Below are 20,182 nucleotides of genomic sequence, written 5' to 3' on the forward strand. Positions count from 1 at the left end.
TAGCCTGTTATTATGTTAATAGAATAAATTCATTATATAGAATAGATTTAGCAGAGAGAAAAATGGGTGATACCTGCAAGCATGTCCAATTCTTCTTATTTAATATTTTATTTATTTATTGAAGAATCATTTGTTGAACAACTGATACATGCCCAGAATTACTCAATGTGACATTATCAAGTCCAATATAATCTGATATAGAGAATAGGTGAGGTATTTAAGTGGCATTATATTAAGCTCATATATTTATATTGTCTCTATTTGTTACTTTAATTTTTAGAAATTTTTCTTTCTGCTCTGAGTATTGTCTGTCCTGGCAATATCATAAAGTGCCATATATCTATCAGGAAATATTTGACTCTGACTTTAGAACCCACATTATATTTTTGACTTGAGGACTATAATATCAAAAGTATTTTGACAATTTTGGGTTAATGTATCATTCAAAAATATCTAGTTAATAGTCAAAACTTTGGACACCATAGAAGGTCTAAAGGAAACAATCACAACTTTCTTCAGATGCTATGAATGCCTCCATGCCTCCTCTTCTTCCTCAGAATTATTTTTTTTATTCCTGGCTTTGCACAAAAATAAAAATAAATCGGTTTGGGGGAGATTAGCATTGCATTCATTTTCATGATTTAATAGAAGGATATATGATAGCAGAGAAACAATGATGCAAAAACCCCTAGAAATGTATGCCCTTTCCTGAAGACTGTCTCACCAATCACTGCTCTTTTTAATTTTTTTTCCTCTACAGGCGAGAATCCCAAAATCCAGAATTCCAACATGCCTAGAGAGTATATCAGGAAGTTCTTTCCCAAGAGAAAGTGCTTTATTTTTGAACGCCCTACAAATAACATAAACTTATTACAACATATGGAAGAGGTGTCAGAAAACCAACTGGAGCGCAGTTTCCAGGTTCAAACCAAAAATTTCTGTAACTACATCTTCACAGCTGCAAAAACCAAGACCCTCAGAGAGGGAATCATTGTCACTGGAAATCGTGAGTCTCCTTTGTTACAGCATGTCCTGCATTTTTCTTCATGTGATGAAGCTGTGACTGTGCTCAGGATTTGTCAGTAGTTCTGTTTCCTCCTCGATGGGATATGGAAAAGCAGAGATTCAGGCCACACATAGACATGCATGTTTTTCATTAAAGTTTCCTTATCTGAGGGATTATTGAAGCCTAATGTATCTCATGAAACTAATACACGAATGACATAAGCACAAGTTGCTCTTAAGGAGAGGAATCTGCATGATGATGACATGAACAATGAGATGAGTGTATCCTGGTGAGGATATAGAAGATATTTTGTGAATTTAAACCAGTTAGAAAAAATATATAGCAGAACATAAGCCACTGAACGTTCATTAGAGCTTGAGAAGAAAATATAACTATAGCCTTATGTACAGGACAAGATTCATAGATCTAAACCACTAGAGCATACCTATAGTGTCCTGGGCTGAGATGTACCCAAGCTTGGTTTAATATTTTAGTCACCATCCTGAAATGTTTCATTATTTTTTTTATATGGGCCCACACTTTCATTGGAAAATTTGTTCACAAAATTATATACTTTACCTATCTGTAAAATAAACTCTATTAAAATTTATTTCTATTGGAAAATAGTTCTAGGAAACTCTTGGATATATTGGTGGAAATAATTAAGTTTAAATTATCATTGGATGAATTTGAGAACCATAAAAGAGAGAGTGTATAGGAGATACAATGATGTTATTACAAGGAAGTGAATTTATCTTATATAATAAAAGATTAATATGTAAATCAACCAAACTGCAGAACGACTGGTCGCTATGACATGCACTGACCACCAGGGAGGAAATACTCAGTGCAGGAGATGCCCCTTGGTGGTCAGTGCGCTCCCACAGGAGGATAACTGCTCAGCCATAAACCGGGCTCATGGCTGGAGAGCACAGCAGTGGTGGCAGGAGCCTCTCCAGCCTCCAAGGCAGCACTAAGGAGCAGGGAGCTGAGCAGTAAGGAGTTGCAAGCAGGTGGGCAGTAAGGAGTGAGGGGTCCCAGACTGCAAGAGGGTACATGCCAGGCTGAGGGACCCCCCGCCCCCGCAGTGCACGAATCTCAGGCACCAGGCCTCTAGTATAGTATATAAAGGAGGAGGAGACAAGAATGAGGACAAGTGGAAGATGGGAAGTAAAGAAAAAAAAGAGAAAACTGAAATCTTCATTTCAATAAAATTGTTATTTTTAGAATGCTGATCTCTAAAGCTTGTGAAACAGGAAGTAAGAACTTCCTGCCATTCCTTAAATATCATGTCTCATTCAGGGCTGGGGACCTTGGCAAAGGCCTATGTGGATACCATCAACAATGGAGCAGTGCCTTGTTTGGAAAATGCAGTGATAACTCTGGCTGAGCATGAGAACTCAGTGGCCATGCAGAAGGCAGCTGACCACTACAGGCAGCAGATGGCCCAGAGAGTGAGCTTCCCCACAGACACGCTGCAGGAGCTGCTGGGCCTGCATGCAGATTGTGAGAAGGAAGCCATTGCAATCTTCATGGAGAACTCCTTCAAAGATGACAACCAGACATTCCAGAAGAAGCTTGAGGTAATAGGTCTTTGCATATATCCTTCCAAATTCCTGTTCTTTTAGATTGATGCCTACACATCCCCTTTTTTACCCATAGTCCATATGTTTCTCATTTTAAAAAGTTTGGATTCATATGAGTGAATGGGCTCTATAGATTACTATTATTCATCCTTTTTCTGAATGATTGGTTCTTTATTTTCATTATGGCAAAGCTAACTAACATGTGCTTATTAACAGTTACAGAAACACTCAAGTTTTTACATCAAAATTCTTCAGGAGAGTTCCTAGCACAATATATATGGGTGCTCTGCTCTGTTTACCAAGAGCTGAAAACAAGATTTAGATGTTGTACACCTGAAACTAATATAATATCATTAGGAGGGTCATGGGGACGCCTCCCCATCTTCAAGGCAGCAATGCTGAATTGTATCCTTGTCTTGTTTCTAATATCTTTGACTACCTCTCTGCTACCAACTAGAGAAAACTGCTTTTAAAGGCTCATGTGTTTAGATGTGCCCACTTGAGTAATCTCCATTTCTTAAAGTTAGCCAGTGACATATAAAAAATCTAATCCGATGATCAATATCTAGCATATGTACAGACCTAGAGACTGTCATGTATGGATGCCAGGAGAGAGAACTCTTGAGGACAATATAATTCTGCCTAATAAAAACACCTTCACCTGTTTTTGAGCCTGTCATTGACCATCCTATGAGTTACAAAACTCTCACTTCAATACAGAAGAAAATCAATAAAATTATAATTTTTCAAGTATAGCAAAACATTTCTTTCCCTATATTTCTGTACAATCTAGCCCTCATTAATATAATTCATGAGGACTTCAAAACTCTGTTTGGTGAACACTTACCTCATTAGTGAACAATTGGTCTACTTTGTACATATTTTTATCCATAGTAATCCAAGTTTGCAGAGGAAAGTCTACTTCCAGTCATATTGAACTTTCCATTGCTCATTGCTGGGCCACTGTTAATCTTATAACTGATAAAGGAATCTTGATAATACTGGGTTGCATATTTGATATTTGCTAACAGAGTTGAATATAAAGGTTCCCATCAAAGAAAAAACAATGTTTATGACTATGTAAGGTGACTACAATAATTACACATTGTGTTGACCATTTTGCAATGTATACAAATATCAAACCATTCATTGGACACCTGAAGCCAATATAATGTAATATCTCAATTGAAAAAATAAAGAAACCCTGGACTTCATGTCTACCAAAACCATCATTTCACAAATGTTGAGCCTGAACCCAAGAGAACTGAGGAACTTTCCACAGGTCACAAAATGAATTGGTCTAAACTGTGACTAAAATGAGCTTCTTAACCATGGTCTATGGTTCCATGCTCCAGTCCAACTTGATGCCATCAAACTGCTTCTTCCAAGAGGATCACACTTGGCTCTTCCTTCTAACAGCCTCTTTCCTTTGTATTTCTCCACAATTCTGTGGCAGGGCATCATAAAGAAAAAGAAGGAAAATTTCTTGCTGAAGAATGAAGAGGAATCTCTCAAATATTGCCAGGCTCAGCTTACACAGCTTTCAGAGCCACTGACGGAAGGCATTTCTAAAGGAACTTTCTTTATACCTGGAGGATACATTCTCTACTCAGAGGAAATGAACAAGGTTGAACAGTCCTATAAATTGTTGCCCAGGAAAGGAGTGAAGGTGAGGAATAAAATGAGGCGGCAGTCTAGCCAATAGGGTCAGAGAGTTCGTGTGGGTTCGTTTGAAAATTTAAGACAATAGAACCATTTGGAAAGACATAGCAAAGCATAGCGATATATGTACATTTTTACCTTTTACATCTACAATTAGTTAAATACTCTTAAATAAGCCAGAATTTTCCCCCTAAATATAGAATTTATTATCAGGAATGTAGATGAAAGAGAACATGTCTTTCATTTAGGCAACAATGCAATAGTTTATCACTCTGTATAAGGGATACATAATTAAAGAAACAATGTTCTCAACAAGCTTATTATTTTACCTAAAAAGGAAATATAAATAGTCAAGTGGATTGGTAGGATAATGATTATTATGTAAGTATAAACTACTAGTGATGATGATAATGATGGAATGATGGTGATGGTTGATCTATATTGAGCACACACTTCCTAAATCAAGTATATTTTTCGGTTGCTCATTTAAATTGATTATCACTTTAATCTTTAGAATAATATGACTTTAGGTACCAATGTCATCCGCATAATACAGTTGAGAAATGAGATGCACAGAGAAGCTCATAAGTTACCTAAGAGCATACAGCCAGCAAGTGGTATAGCTAGTGGGCAGGTCTGTGTACCTGCCATGCAGTCAAATCTCAGAAGGAAGTTTAGCACAGCTTCTTAGAAGAGGAGGTAGAAGCTATAAATTGAAGTATTGATAAGTAGTATCTGAGTAAAAGTAAGGGTAGATGAACATCCACTCAGCAGAAAAAGAATGTGCAGAGATTTCATACAATTGAGGTGGAGTGTTTGTAGAACTGCCATAAGTGGCATCATTAAGAAGAAGCTAGAGTTTCCAAATAAGGTGTTTTTTTTTGTCCCAACTAAAGATGTTGGATTTTTAATTGTGGCCCTGGAAAGAAGGGAACCAATGTTGGATAAGAAGGATGAAGCATTTACAGAGTCAAATTTGTTGTTTTATTGGACAACTAGAGTCCTGCTGCCTGAAATTCATGCACTTGGGAGTGGAGGGGGAGCCCCTCAGCCTGGCCTGCACCCTCTCGCAGTCCAGGACCCCTCTCTCCTTACCTCCCATCTACAGCAGAGGTGGAAGAGGCTCCTGCCACCACCACTGTGCTAGCCAGCACTCCTGGCTTCTGGCTGAGTGATGTTCCCCCTGTGGGGGCACACTGACCACCAGGGAGCAGCTCCTGCATTGAGCATCTGCCCCCTGGTGGTCAGTGTGAATTATAACAACCGGCCGTTCTGTGGGTCATTCTGCTTGGTCGATTTGCATATTAGGGTTCTATTATAGAGGATGACTTTCCCAGCAAGAAGAGTCTTTGCTCCTTGTTTCCTCAGGCAATGGAGGTCCTCCAGAACTTCAAGCAGTCACAGGCTGCAATAAAGGAATGCATCCTGCAGGCTGACAAGGCCCTCATTGCTTGGGAGAAGGATCTAAAAGGTACAGGGCAGGGATGTGATCATGGAGGGCAGGAGAGGGTCCTGCAGTGCCCCTCAGTGTGTGAGAACAAGTCCTCCTTGAAACAAGGTTTTTCCACAAAATGATTAGAACAACTTGGTTAAATCAAAATATAGTTTTAATTGCTGCTTCAGGCAACCAGTGCCTTTCCATCATGTTCTGAAACATGTTTTGCTGGTATTGTTAGTAAAAATATTCAGAGATTCCTCTCTGCCATTATAAAAGCATTTTAGACTCTTACCTTTGAAGGGTACAGCTATTTGAAGGGTATAACTATTATTTTCTTGACTCTGTAAAACCACTGTGAAACAGCTGAAAAAGCCAAGACAGAGGCATCTGAAAGAGAACAGGAGCTGCTAAGAAAGAAACTGAATGACAAACAGCAACAAATGGAGGCTCAAGAGACAAGCTTTCGGGAAACAATTGCCCAGATGAACAAGAAGATGAGACAGACAAGAAAACGACTGAGAGAGCAGGAAGAAGATCTAAAGGAGAAACGGGTACATCTTGGTGAGAAAAACCTGAAGGACAGTCACCTAGTTTCTCATGAAGGGAAGACCAAAAACTAAAGTCAATCCCTGAGCAAATTCCAAAGGCATATGATTCAGTGAAATGTCATTCCAAAGCCCTATGTCTTTAAAACTCAGCAACTTCTATGGTATTAGAATTAGGGAGGTTTCAAATTGCGTGATCCAGAATCATGAGTTGCTGTTTGTGGTGATTATAGGGTCCTATTGTGTCCCCAAATGAATAGGACTTCAGTTCTTAGGATGTTTGGTATAACCATAAAAGAGACCTGACATAGAGCCATCTGGTCTCAAAGTATCAGATTGTATGTGATATGAAATATGGGATAATGAAAGCTCTAAAATGTGCTACATTGGTTTGCACATCTGCCTGCTTCATTCTACACATCCAGAGTAAATGCAGTTTTTGTCCCTACCTGGAGTTTGATAGCTCGTGTTGTCTAGACAGTCAACAGTTCCCATTATGTGTAATGGCTGTCGTCATCCTACTTCAGTGGAATCAAGAACTAAACCTCTATAATTCCCAGGAACATCCTTAGGACTGAAACACATAGCTGGTCTAGGTGTCAGACCTGAGCCAGCCCCAAGTCTTCCTATCACCAGTGAGATCCTACTAAGGGAACTTAGGAAGGTATAAACCAAGGGTACTCCTGCTACCAGATCTAGAGGTTTGGAAATATTAGACAAAGAGCTATTTTAATTCTATAATGGTTGTTATAAGGTCATAAAATTAAATTGAATTAATGCATGTATTGCTGTCTTTTGCTTAAACCCATAGTCTTTATTTCTTAATTATAACTTCCTCTGCATCTCTAGGAAGAAGAGATAAAGAAGAAATACAGAAAGGAAGAGAAAAACATGGAAAAAGAGGTGGAAGGTGAGAACAGCTAAATACATTCCAGATATCAAAATAATAAATTGTACTTCAAAATTAGGAACTCCGCTATTTGAAAAAGCACACTTTTCATTCTTTTAGTAGAATGAAAAGACCAGTCACAGATTGGAAGTAACTATTTGCAAACGACACATTGGATTTAGGACTTGAATATTTCAAGAACTCTTAAACTCAACAAATATTTTACTACTTGGAAAAGCAAACATCCCAATTAAAAGGAAGAATATAATTTAAACAGACACTTCATCAAAAAATATATTTAGGTGGCAATACGCGCAGTATACATCATTAGTTATTAACAACATCATTACTTATTAGAAAAGTGGAAATTCAAGCCACAATGAGATATCACTGTGCATCTATTAGAATGGCTAAAATTAAAAGGACTGAACATCTCAAATATTGGCAGGGATGTGGAGCAACTGGAACCCTGATACTAGTATACCGCTGGTGGGAATGTAAAATGATAAATCACTGGAAAAAAGTTTCTCAGTTTTTTAAAAAGTTAAACAAATACCTACCATGCAGAGTAATAATTTTTCTTCTATATCTATCCCCAAGAAAAATGGAAGTTTGTGTGCATATGATATCTTTGTTGCTAATAGCCATTAACTGAAAACAATGTCCATCTGTTGTATTGTCCATCAGTAAGCTAGACAAGATGCCTTAATGAGCCAATTAGTTAGGACTCGTTTTTATTGCGTGCAGGTTCAGAGCAGAATACCTCTGTCAAATTCTGAACACCCAAAGGAGGAAGCATTCTTTTTAAATATCTTTTCAGGTCTTTGTGTAAGTTATTTTTACAGATAATTTGTAACCTTGAGTACATATCATACCTAAGAAACACCTGTCATATCTATACAGACAACTTGTAACCTTGAGTACATATCATATTTATATAGATACCTGTAACCTTGGATGAAAAAACACTTGGCATGAGAATATAGAAATATTATCAGTATCAGCTTATTAGCTTCTTAAGTTAGATGTCTAGCTTGCAAGGTCAGAGAGTTAAGTTTATCTTTTCTATTATTTAAGCCAAAAAGCAAAGTTATTTTCTAAAAATAACAGAGTTGACTTATGGAACAAGGGACTAGCAAAAACAGCAGAGAATTTCAAACAGCAGTTTTACCAAATAGAGATTACTATGCTTCACACCCATAAGTGAATGATGAATGAATTTTAACATCCTATCTAATAAAAGACAAAAAGGGTAATTGACCGTACCTTTGCTATGCTTCCCATTGGCTAATCAGGGTGATATGCAAATTAACTGCCAAGAAAGATGGCAGTTAACCGCCAATAAAGATGGCGGTTAATTTGCATACATAGGCACCAAGCAACGGAGCGAAGCCGGCTGGCCCCGGGCAGGAGCAGCGAGTGAAGGCCGGCGTGGCAAGCGAAGAGCAAAGAGGGAAGCCTGCCACACTGGCCTCCGCCATGCCCCTGGGGCCCGTACGCGGTGAGCAGCCTGGGGCTTAATTCCTCGCCTGCCGCGCCGGCCCCTCCCGGCGAAGAGCGAAGGCCTGGGTTCCAAGCACTGGAGGAAAACTGGTGCCAGCAGCCAGGGGAAGGGGCCTCTCAGGGGCCCCAGACTGCGAGAGGGCACAGGCCGGGCTGAGGGACCCACCCGAGTGCACAGATTTTTGTGCACTGGCCTCTAGTATTCATACAAGAGAATACTACTGAACAATAAAAAGGAATACACTATCAATCCATACAAGAATGTTATGAATCTGAGAAAATAATATGTTGAGTGAAAGTAGGCAAACAAAAATGTCTATATACTGTATGATCCTTTTATGTAAAATGATAGAAAGTGCAAGCTATTCTATAGTGACAGAGAGCTGGGCAGTGGTTTTGCCTAGGGATGAGGGTTTATGTTCAGGAGGGAGGAATGTCCTAAGGGCATGTGAAGATGAAGATATTTCTGAATGATGGGCATGCTCCTAACTTAATTGTGTTGGTGATATAACAGGTGTATACTTGTATCATAGGTAGATAAAAACTAAATGTGACAGCATATTGTATTACTACTATACTGCAATAAAGCTTTTCCAAAAAAAAACCAACAACACAACAAAAACACTCCAGGTAATGGGAAGCCCTAGAATTGTTAATGTTAACCATATCAGTGCACCTAAAATTAAAGAATACTAAGTATAGTTCACAGTTCTAGGGGATTTTTTAAACTGTTATTGTGGGAACCATGCCAGGTCCTGGATAATCAAGGCCGTTGGGAGCACAAAGGCCTTTTTATCAATATACCAGAATAACCTAAGGCCGCTCTGGGCATGTGCCTGAATGGAATGTTCAAGGACTCTGAGCCTGGGAATCCTAAGCAGGACACCATACCATGAGTGGGTGCGAGGACACAAGGCACACTGTGCCCTTCTTAGCAAATATGATTGATGTCACTGTTGGCACAAAGCCTTCATTGTCTAAATAGTGTAAAAGTAGGTTACTGACCAGCTAGCTAGTTAGCTGGAGTAGGCTGAGGTGGGAGTGAGAAGAAGTCTGCTGGAGTATGGAGAGAGAGAACCTAGGATGGAGTGTGTGAAGAAGTCTGCTAAAGAGAGAAGATGAGCAGGAGAGACAGGAGAAGCTGCTGAGCCAGAGGGCTCAGATACTGCTATGATGTGAGGCGGTGAGTCTAGGAGGCAGCATGTGACTGCTCAGATAATAGGTGTTGGTACAGAGACTGATGCTGCTTTCTGGGAAATATATATGTTCACCAGCCAGTGTCTGGCTGCCTGCCTGTATGGCCTTTGCTGTGAGGACTATTCTTATCTGATGGTTATATGATCACTGGATTATTCAATAAAGATGTATTCTTATACACCCACTTCTCCATCTTCCAAGACCCTCTGCCAAGCTCTGCCCAGAGCCAGTCAGACCATCAGAGCTGTGAGCTGCTCTTGCTACCGGCTCTAAGAGTTATTTATAGTCATCTTTTGCTTACTTGGTGCAAAAATTACCACAAGAAGTTTTTTCTATGAAATAAGAATAAAACAAAAAGGATGGCTTGAAAGGTCACCTAAAGCTATAACAATTTAATCCTCATGTTTCTCTGCTTCTTTTGCTTTCTCAGAAGTTATAAGAAAAATGTTGGCTGAAATGGAAAGAGAACTCAGCAGATCATTGAAAGAATTAGAAGAGTTATCAGGTACAGATGAAACAGTTGATTGAGAAGATGGAGATGGAGAGGGACCAGACAATGGCAGAGCAAGACAGGATTCTAAATATTAAATTTCTGGCATTCAACTGTATCATCACCATTTTATCATCCACTGCACTGAATCAAAAACATGCTTAGAAGTTAGAGCATTATGTCAGATTAAGGATTTTTCTGACCCAAACACTAGTAGACATTTCATGATCATATACACAATTAATCATGTAATTACATACCCAGACTTTCTGCATTGTCCTGTTCTTCAGGCTCAACTATGAGTCATTGTTGACTCCAGATATTCACCCAGAAATACAGTGTGGACTGGCACAGGCCCTGATCTCCTCAACCTATTACTGTTATCTTGCTTCCAAGTTTCAGAAAGTTGTACTAAGTTCACTGATGAGACATCTGCCATGACTCTGAATCATATAGTAACCTTCCCTATAGAATTCATTCATCATCCTCACATTCGTAGACAGATATTTGAGAGGCCACACTACATAGATCAGAGATGAAGGAAAAAATGATATAGTTTCCAGGAAGACTGTGGTGCATATGGGTGAAGAGGAAGTAAGTTTTTAAAATTTATTCACAAATAAGTTTCAAAAACTCATGAAGGATTAACATAGGTATTGAAAAGGGAAGTAATCTGGCAAATGTGGGAAATGTTTTACATTGTGTAATTTCAATCTTCATTTTTTTCCTCTCAGAATTATTTATGTAAGAAATATCAAGGAGAAATACCAGAAAGAGATCAAGAGAACTTAAAATGAGTTAAAGATTTTACACCAGAAAATAAAAGATGAAAAATGTACCATACTCTGAAAATCCCAGGAACATAACTTCTTAAACAGATCTTTCCCTTCCACAGGGAACACCTTGACTGAGCAACTTCTGAATGTCACACAGTTGCCACTAAACTAAAATTAGAATCATGATGTTTGCACTTTTGTTGAACCAAAAAGTTTGCAAAGACGAAATAAACTGCAAAGACAGTGTTTCCCTACAGAGTGATTCAATTCCTGCTGAATGTAGTAATAATGATGAGTATGATTCTTACATGGATTCTTTATTTGAAAGCATGGTTACTGAGTCTAGAGACACATTAAATTATATAATGAGATGGATTTTACAATGAGGAGATATCAGGTGGGTTCTGTTCAGGGTAGATCTGCTCTCCCTCACATCCATCACCCTTCTAGACATCCCAAGCTCCATGGTATTGCTCAAGGGTTTGCTTTGGTTTTGGGATAGGGTTGGAGTGTTGTGGATTTAAGGCAAAGCTGATGGAAGTGAACAAAGCCATGGGACACATTGATCATCATTCCTGCCAAGTAGTCTATGGCTCATGGGCTGGCTGCAAATCAGGGAAACCTGGGACAATTGACTTCAAGGTGCAGACAGAGCACAGTTCTTGGTTGGGTGGTGGCTACATGGTCTGTGGGCACAGATGGGACTCTGGGATACTGGTAGAAGAAGACCTTGCCTCTGTGCAAAATGGGTTTATGTGTGGATGCTTCACCCTCCCTGACTACAAAATTCTTCTGGGTAATTACTGTCCATCCACAGGCCACCCGCCTCTCTGTCTTTTTTTCTCTTTAGTCTGTTTCTTCCCACAATTCAGAAAGTGAATTCTACAGTCTAGAAAGGGAATTTTTAACTCAAATTTGAAAAAAAAAATTTCATTCCTCTGTGAACTATCAGTATAATCCTGCAAAACTTAAACTAGACTTTATTGTTCTCTCTGCCTTTCTGCTTTTGTGTAGGAACAATATTTTGAAGAAACAAGTGATAGTTGACCCTAAAATCATACCATATGCAAAAATAAATTTGAGATGAATCACAATCTTAAATATTAAAGTGAATATTTAAAAGAAAGCTTTTATAAAAGATAATGTGGAAGAAATTTTTATAATCTTGGTGTGAAAGGGAATTCTTGTGCACTGATGATGAGACTGAAATTGATGTCACCACCATGAAAAAGGTTATGGAGATTGCTCAAAAATAAAAATAAAATTACCATATGATTCAGCAATTCTACTTCTAGGTATTTATCTGGAAAAAAAAGACAACACTTAATTGAGAAGGATATGTGTAGTCCTATAATCATTGCAGCTCTATTTATAATAACCAGGATATAAAAACACTCTCAGGATTCATCAACAATGGAATGGATCAAGAAAATGTGACATACATAATGGAATATTACTCAGCCATAACAAAAACGGAAACCTTGCCATTTTCAACAACATGAATAGACCTTGAGATCATATACTAAGTGAAATAAATCAGAACAGAGAAAGTCGAATACCATATGATCTCATATGTGGACTCAAAAAAACAAGCCCATTTATAAACCTCGTTACAATTGCCATAGCATCCTGATATCGCTGCTGCATATTTCTGGTACTACCCTCAGAAGATGATGGAAGTATTTTCATTTTACCAATCAGCACATTGTCATTTTCAGATCTACATTTGAGATAATCCATCAAACCACTATATTTTTCAACTCTCAACTTAGATTGGTTTGCTTTGATGAAATTGGGGTTTGAAAAAGGCAGGGGATAGGAAGTAGCAGAAATGGGTAAAGGAAATGAAAAGGTACAGCCTTACAGGTATAAAATAAATAAATCACTAGGATGTAACGTACAGCATTGCAACTGTAGCTAAGTATGCTGTATTGCATATTTTAAAGTTGCTAAGACAGTAAATCTTAAAAGTTCTGATCACAAGAAAAATATTCCATAACCATGTATGGTGATGAATGTTAACTAGATTTACTATGGTGATCATTTTGCAATATATACAAACTAGTATTCCTGGTGCATGAAATTTGCGCACATTGAAAGGGAATTAATTAGAAGAAAGTAATTTGGACTCACTATCTAATATCAATAATATGTGAGCGTGAGGCAGTCCGCATTTCTGAAATTCAATGACGTGAATTTTAGCTATTACTTTGCCAAATAAATGGAATTTACAGATATCATTTAAAAGAGCATTCAGCTTAATATTAAAAACTCTGGCTACCAAGTCAGGTCTGTTTTCAACTTTTTGCCCGTGTTGTAAGTTGTTTGCAATATCTGCCCATTGGGGGTTGCATGTCATGCTTATGAATAAATAGGCCTTGCCATATCTTGTTACAATTGCCATAGCATCCTGATATCACTGCTGCATATTTCTGGGACTACCCTCAGAAGACGATGGAAGTATTATCATTTTACCAATCAGCACATTGTCATTTTCAGATCTATATTTGAGATAATCCATCAAACCACTATATTTTTCAACTCTCAACTTAGATTGGTTTGCTTTGATGAAATTTATCCGATTGGCCTCCATTTTTGAATAAAAATCCATGACAAACTGTTGAGTTAATTTTCCTGCATTTAAAATAGGATTGAACGTGTCCCTCACAGAGAGATGAAATCCATAATACTGCATTTGGGTGACTCATGTCCTTAAATTTTGTCTAGCATTATTGTCGATTACACTGTTGTCTCTGAGTCTCAATACAATATCTGTTCCCCAGCCTTGTTCACCATGTGGAAAAGAATAGGATATGTCATTGCATCTAATGTAGGAAACAGGATATTGATTTGTTTCATTTTAGTGGCATTTGGATTATTGGGATCTGGTTTACAATGAATGAGCAAGTCTCTTTCAAAAGGAGGTTTTGTTACCTCTGTGGGAGCAATACCTTTTGCTGCTGCTTCAGACTGGGCTTCCTTTTCTACCTCATGTAGAATCTTGTACAATTTTGTTAATTTATTTATTTCATCCATGAGGTTGTTGATGCTGATCATGAGTCTTTCTGAGCAGCCCTGGCATTGCTAATCTTTTACTTGTAGCTTCGGCTGTATCCAAAATATAGAGTTGAGCAAACTTCCGAGAAACACCATCCGAAGGATGTAAAGTTCCAGTACGGTGATAAACTTGTTCGTGTATTTTAAAACAGTTTGGCCCATATCTTGATGGCGATGCAATATTATCACCTATGGAAGCAAAAGCAAAAGAACTATGGAACGAATATTTTCCATGAAATCTTTACTGTCAGAATATCTGTTTGTCATTAATCTTTTTAAATATGCCGGGTAATCTGGAAAATGTATATCATTTGGACAGACTTTCCCTTTGCTACAACATTGAGTAAATTTCCCATTGGATTGTTTTCATCCGAGAAATTTAGTGATAGGCAAAATTCACATCAAACAGTCATTCCACCACAACTATGTTCAAGGATTGCATCCTCATGTACTCCATTTTCGCTGAGAAGGCAGTTCCTACCGGTATTGGTAGTACTTGTTGATGACTGTTCTCTCGACATGTTCTGTCGTCGCCACCACCTTCTTTCAACTTCAAAGGCATGTTGGTCTTTAGACATTTTCTGTCAATAACACCGGTGTTTTTTGGCATCAGAGCGACATTTTCCCAGTAGCTGGTGTTCAGATACATCTTGTCTCAGGCGCTGCCTTCTTTCAAGATCAGACACACGTTGCTCTGCAGACACTTTCTGTTGACACTTTCTGTTGATAACGCCGGCATCTTTTGGCTTCAGAGCTACGTTGTATCAACAACTGTTCTTTAGACATGTCCCACCTCTCTACTGTCATGGTCTGAGATGCAGGTGAATAAGAGTCCTAGCTATCAGGCTGCTGAGAGCTGTCTGACCAATGGCTGATTCTGTGGGGGTGGGACTTCCTCCGCCCTTCTGTCAGTTTCCATAGCTGTGATGAGGAAGCTGGGGTGACAGAGGAAGCCGCGCCCTCCAAGCTGCCCTCTCTCTCGCTCTGCTCTATGTCCAGCGGCCTCCTGCTCTTCCATGTCCTCCAAACCTCCTGCTCTCTGCCGGCAAGGTCCCAGGAGTCCGCAGGCGTGGGTAGGTGCAGGCGGATGCACCTCTCCAGCTGGCGAAAGTCCCGGGAGCCTGTGGGCACAGCTGCCATTGCCTCCTGGGGTGCTTGACACCTGTGTATGCAAATTAACAGCCATCTTTGTCAGATAATTTGCATAGTCACTCAGATTGGCTGGTGGGTGTGGCTGGTGGGCGTGGCTTCAGCATAGCAGAGGGATGGCTAATTTGCATGTTTCTCTTTTATTATATAGAATATCAAATCACTATGTTGTACACCTAAAACTAGCATGTTATATGGTAACTAGAGGCCTGGTGCACAAATTTGTGCACAGGTGGGGACCCTCGGCCTGGCTGGTGATCAGGGCCTATTGGGGATGGGCGGGCAAGGGAAGGGACCACAAGAGGTTGGCTGTGGGAGTGCACTGACCACCAGGGGGCAGCCCCTGTGTTCAGCATCTGCTTCCTAGTGGTCAGTGGACATTGTAGCAACCAGTTGACTGGTTGTTTGGTAGACCAGTCTTAATGGTAGCATAGGCTTTGATATATATAGATTATAGCAATAAAAAGGAATTAAAATATTTCACTTATTAAAATGTCATAATAAAAGTGATTTAAAAAAACTTTTTGGTGAGCATGGTGCAAGAGTGATTCCTTTCCTGGGTTCTTGTCCAGATGGATTTGAAGAATGAAGCCATGGGCAAAAGTGGTAGGTGAGAAGTACAAAAACTTTAGTGCAAACAGACACTATCTCTAAAGCTCCTAATTCTAAGTTTCTATTCCTAAGACTCTGTCTCTCCTGGTTAAGATAAGAGAGATAGAAGGGTCACCTAAAGAGGGTGGCCACTGCTCTCTTTGTCTTGAGGTATTATATATTCCAGAGAACCTTCCCTTAATCTAGGACCCCAGTACTTTCCTCTTTGGACATTTAAGCTACATTGTATTTGTTTCAAAGCTCAAAGCCCAGGTGGTTGCCCCCTCTTTCTTTTCCTTTATTTTGCACCATTCCTCTATCTTCCTTGGAAATATGTTTCCTTTCCCCTCCCCTTCATATCCTGCAACTTTTCTTTATCCTCTGTGAATGTATGTCTTTCTCCTCCCTTATCCTGTGGCATTTCTCTGTCCTTCACATATCCATCTTGTCTGTTCAGGTTGGAGTTGCTTTTGCTCTACCTAGTGGTTGCTTTAACACCTAGCAACCATATCTTGCCAAGCCTTGAGAATAAAACCGTTGGCTTCTCTGCTCAAAGAGTAAAACAGCATCTTTTTTCCTGGCCAGGGGTGTTTTATTAGCCCTATGGCTATTGTAGCTGCACAGGCCAGGGCTGCTTTTGATCTAAATTATGGCTGCTTTAATTGTTCAGGCCAAGATGTCTCTATTCTCTCTGGACCTCTTCCCTTCCTGTCTGCCTAATTAAGCTAGCTAGCTACCTAGTTTATCAAGAGCAAAAATCAAGAAACCAACTAGGATAAAATAATTACAATGCAAATATCAATCAAAGAACTCTTATGCAGATTATATAAATAACCCCCTTGCCTGGCTGCTGTGGATCAGTGGTTGAGCATCAACCAATGAACCCAGAGGTTGTAGTTTGATACCAGTGAGGGCACATGCCCAGGTTCCAGGCTTGATCCTAGGTGAGTGGCATTCAGGAGACAGCCAATCAATGATTTTCTCTCATCATTGATGTTATTTTTCTCTTTCTGCCTTCCACTCTGAAATCAATAAAAATATTTTTTAAGATTAAAAAAAATTCCCTTAATTCATCAATTTTCAACCTTCTTTTCTCAAGGCACACATAAAGTAATTACTAAGGCTGCTCTTTAAGAATTAGTTTATGTGTACCATGAAATAAAAAAAAAAGGTTGAAAATCACTGCCTTAAGTCAATCTCACATGCTGAAAAGTTATACCCTTAAAAAATACCTCCTTGTCAATAAGCATATACATATACACTAATGAATTTTAATGTAATGATACTAACATGCAAATTAATTTTATTTGAAGCTATCTTTTATTTTATTTTTTTATTTAATTGTTTTATTGCTTTAAGTATTACAAAGAATATTATATATGTCTCCTTTTTTTTCTCCCCTTGACCTTCCCCTATCCTCTCCTACCCCGCCAGTGTCTTGTGTCCATTGGTTATGTTTATATGCATGCATACAAGTCCTTCAGTTGATCTCTTACCCACCCCTCCAACTCACCCCAGCCTTCACGCTGTAGTTTAACAGTCTGTTCGATGTTGCTCTGCCTCTGTATCTATTTTTGCTCATCAGTTTATAATGGTCTTAATTATCCATAAATGAGTGGTATCATGTGGTATCTTTCTTTCATTGACTGGCTTATTTCACTTAGCATAATGTTCTCCAGTTTCATCCATGCTGTTGCAAATGGTAAGAATTCCTTCTTCTTTACAGCAGCATAGTATTCCATTGTGTAGATGTACCACAGTTTTCTAATCCATTCATCTGTTGATGAGCACTTAGGCTGTTTCCAGATCTTAACTATGGTAAATTGTGCCGCTATGAACATAGGGGTACATATATCCTTTCTGATTGGTGTTTCTGTTTTCTTGGGATATATTCCTAGAAGTGGGAACACTGGTCAAATGGGAGTTCCATTTTTAACTTCTTGAGGAAACTCCGTACTGTCTTCCATAGTGGCTGCACCAGTCTGCATTCCCACTAGCAGTGCATGAGTGTTCCTTTTTCTCCACATCCTCTCCAGCACTTGTCGTTTGTTGATTTGTTGATGATAGCCATTCTGACAGGTGTGAGATGGTACCTCATTGTTGTTTATGCTATCTTTTAGAATAATACAAGTATTCTAGAGACTGCAACTCCAAGTACACTGGGAAGAGAGGAAATACACCTTTCTCCTATCCAGCATTTCAAAGAAAATGTCCCTAGAAAGTTTTTCAAACAGCCTCACGTGAAACCAAAAAGCAGAGAAACCGCACAGAATTCATAATACTAGACAGAAAGGAGCTGTTTTCTCAATATCTAATCTATTCCTGAGGAACTAAGAGCTTGTTCCTGTTTCCACTTACAAAGAACATGTGTTCAATACAAATACTTTCCATTTGTCCTTAATTGACACAGGAAATTCCTCACTCGTGAGAAAAACATGAGCCAAAGACTTTGAATTGATAAAAGGGCTGATCATAATGTCCTAGCCAGTGAGGAAAAAGGCAGACTGCAACCACCAGTATTTCAGTCCTCATTTGCAAACACAGAGCCATGGATGAACCTAATTTGATCTTCCTCTTAACACACTGACTCATCATTGGAGGAAATCCCACATCAATCACCAGAGCCTTGTGACTCAATTAACTGCTATTAACAAACCATTAGCCCTGACCACTGTTGTTTAGTTGGTCAGGTATTGTTCCCTGTAGCCAAAGGTTGCAGGTTTAATTCCAGGTCAGGACTTTTGCTCAGAATTTGTGCTTGATCCCTGCGGGACATGTGAAGGGCTGTTTTGCTCTCATGTTGGTGTTTCTTTCATTCTTCCCCTCCCTTCCTCTCTTTCTAAAAATCAAAAGAAAGTAAACAAACAAAAACATAAAATATCTTTAAACTGTATTTACTGGTGTGTGAAATGCAAATCATAAAAGCTACATTATATGCATGTGCTGAAGAATAAATTGAATTTAGTTAATAACACCTGTAAGGCATTTAGAACCACAACAGTGGTTGCATTTACTACCTGTTTGGTGATTGTGACACTAGGGACCCAGCACATATGTGATTGGGAGCCACACGATGCACAGCAGAAGGAGGTGCTAACCATTGCTGAATTTTCCTATTCTTTTTATCCCTCTCTTCCTTTTTCATTTTACAGAGCCGAATAAAATGAAATTAATGATTTTATGCAAGTATTCAAGAAGAAACTGACCACGCATCAAAACACGACATGCTGATAACAATCAGTGACTAGAATGCACAAGTAGGAAATAAAGCAGAATCAAATGTCACTGGAAATTTTGGACTGGGGATCAGAAACAAAGCAGGAAAATAGCTCATGAAGTTCTGTGAGACAAACAACTTGTCCATCACAAACACCTGCTTGACACAGATAAACAGATAACTGTCTACATAGACATCAGTGGAGGCCTAATATAGAAGTAAATGGGCTATGTAATTGGAAGCAGAAGATATATTTCCTTAAAAAATTATACTTCCAGGTAATTTTTTAAAGAAATATACAATGGATTATTGAGGCATTCTGTCTGTAACTAACTCTCAAGTAGTTCAGAGAGAGAAAGAATGTATGTGGTAAAATAACATTAAGGGAATTTTGTACTTTTGGCCAAGTTTGTGACGAATGGATATCAATTCTTCTTTGAAAGTTTGGTAGAAATCACCAGTGAAGCCATTTGGGCCTGAGCTTTTCATGGTGGTAGTTTTCAACCTCTTTACTTGTTACAAGTCTATTCAGATGAGTGATTCCTTCTTGAGAGAGTTTCTGTAGTTTGCTTCTTTCTAGGAATTTGTCCATTTTTAATCTAATTTGCTGCCATACAGTTGTTCATAGTATTGCCCTATAATCTTTCTTTTGCTGTCAATAGTAATGTCCTCTTTTTCATTCCTGATTTTAGTAATTTGAGTCTCCTTTCTTTTCTTCTTGGCCAATTTAGCTATAAGTTTGTCAAAATTGATGATCTTTTCAAAGAACCAGCTTTTGCTGTCACTGATTTTTTTCTATATTTTCCATTATCAATTTCATTAATATCCTACATAATAAAGAAGTATTATGCAAATTGACCATCACTCCAACACATAAGATGGCCTACCCCATGTGGTAAAAGATGGCCGGCCCCATGTGGCCACAAAATGGCCTGCTGGGGAGGACAGTTGTGGGCGATCAGGCCTGCAGGAGAGGGCAGTTGGGAGGGGCCAGGCCTGCAGGGGAGGCGAGGCAATTGGGGGCGACCAGGCCTGCAGTGGAGGGTAGTTGAGAGGGACCAGGCCTCCAGGGGAGG

At 39.0% G+C, this 20,182-nt stretch overlaps 1 protein-coding gene across 4 annotated transcripts in view; it reads left to right on the forward strand.

Moving 5' to 3' along the window:
• Positions 1-13,487, forward strand: part of LOC308516729 (guanylate-binding protein 7-like) — a 33,990-nt gene extending 20,503 nt beyond the window's left edge. For 2 of the 4 annotated variants that reach the window (XR_013995776.1, XR_013995777.1), the window contains 8 exons: positions 761-1,006; positions 2,309-2,589; positions 4,049-4,261; positions 5,623-5,725; positions 6,056-6,253; positions 7,087-7,147; positions 10,257-10,331; positions 11,051-13,487. Coding sequence is in view for 2 of the 4 variants with exons in the window: in XM_081087800.1 (XP_080943926.1) it covers positions 761-1,006; positions 2,309-2,589; positions 4,049-4,261; positions 5,623-5,725; positions 6,056-6,253; positions 7,091-7,147; positions 10,257-10,354 (1,196 nt within the window). In the remaining 2 variants the exon portion in view is untranslated. Of the gene's footprint in view, positions 1-760; positions 1,007-2,308; positions 2,590-4,048; positions 4,262-5,622; positions 5,726-6,055; positions 6,254-7,086; positions 7,148-10,256; positions 10,461-11,050 lie in introns of those variants that run through there. The other 2 variants (XM_081087799.1, XM_081087800.1) reach the window with 2 other exon arrangements.
• Positions 13,488-20,182: the final 6,695 nt, after the last annotated feature.

The sequence above is a fragment of the Myotis nattereri genome, assembly GCF_964212035.1.
Source record: "Myotis nattereri genome assembly, chromosome: 3".
In the NCBI taxonomy this organism is placed as follows: Eukaryota; Metazoa; Chordata; class Mammalia; order Chiroptera; family Vespertilionidae; genus Myotis; species Myotis nattereri.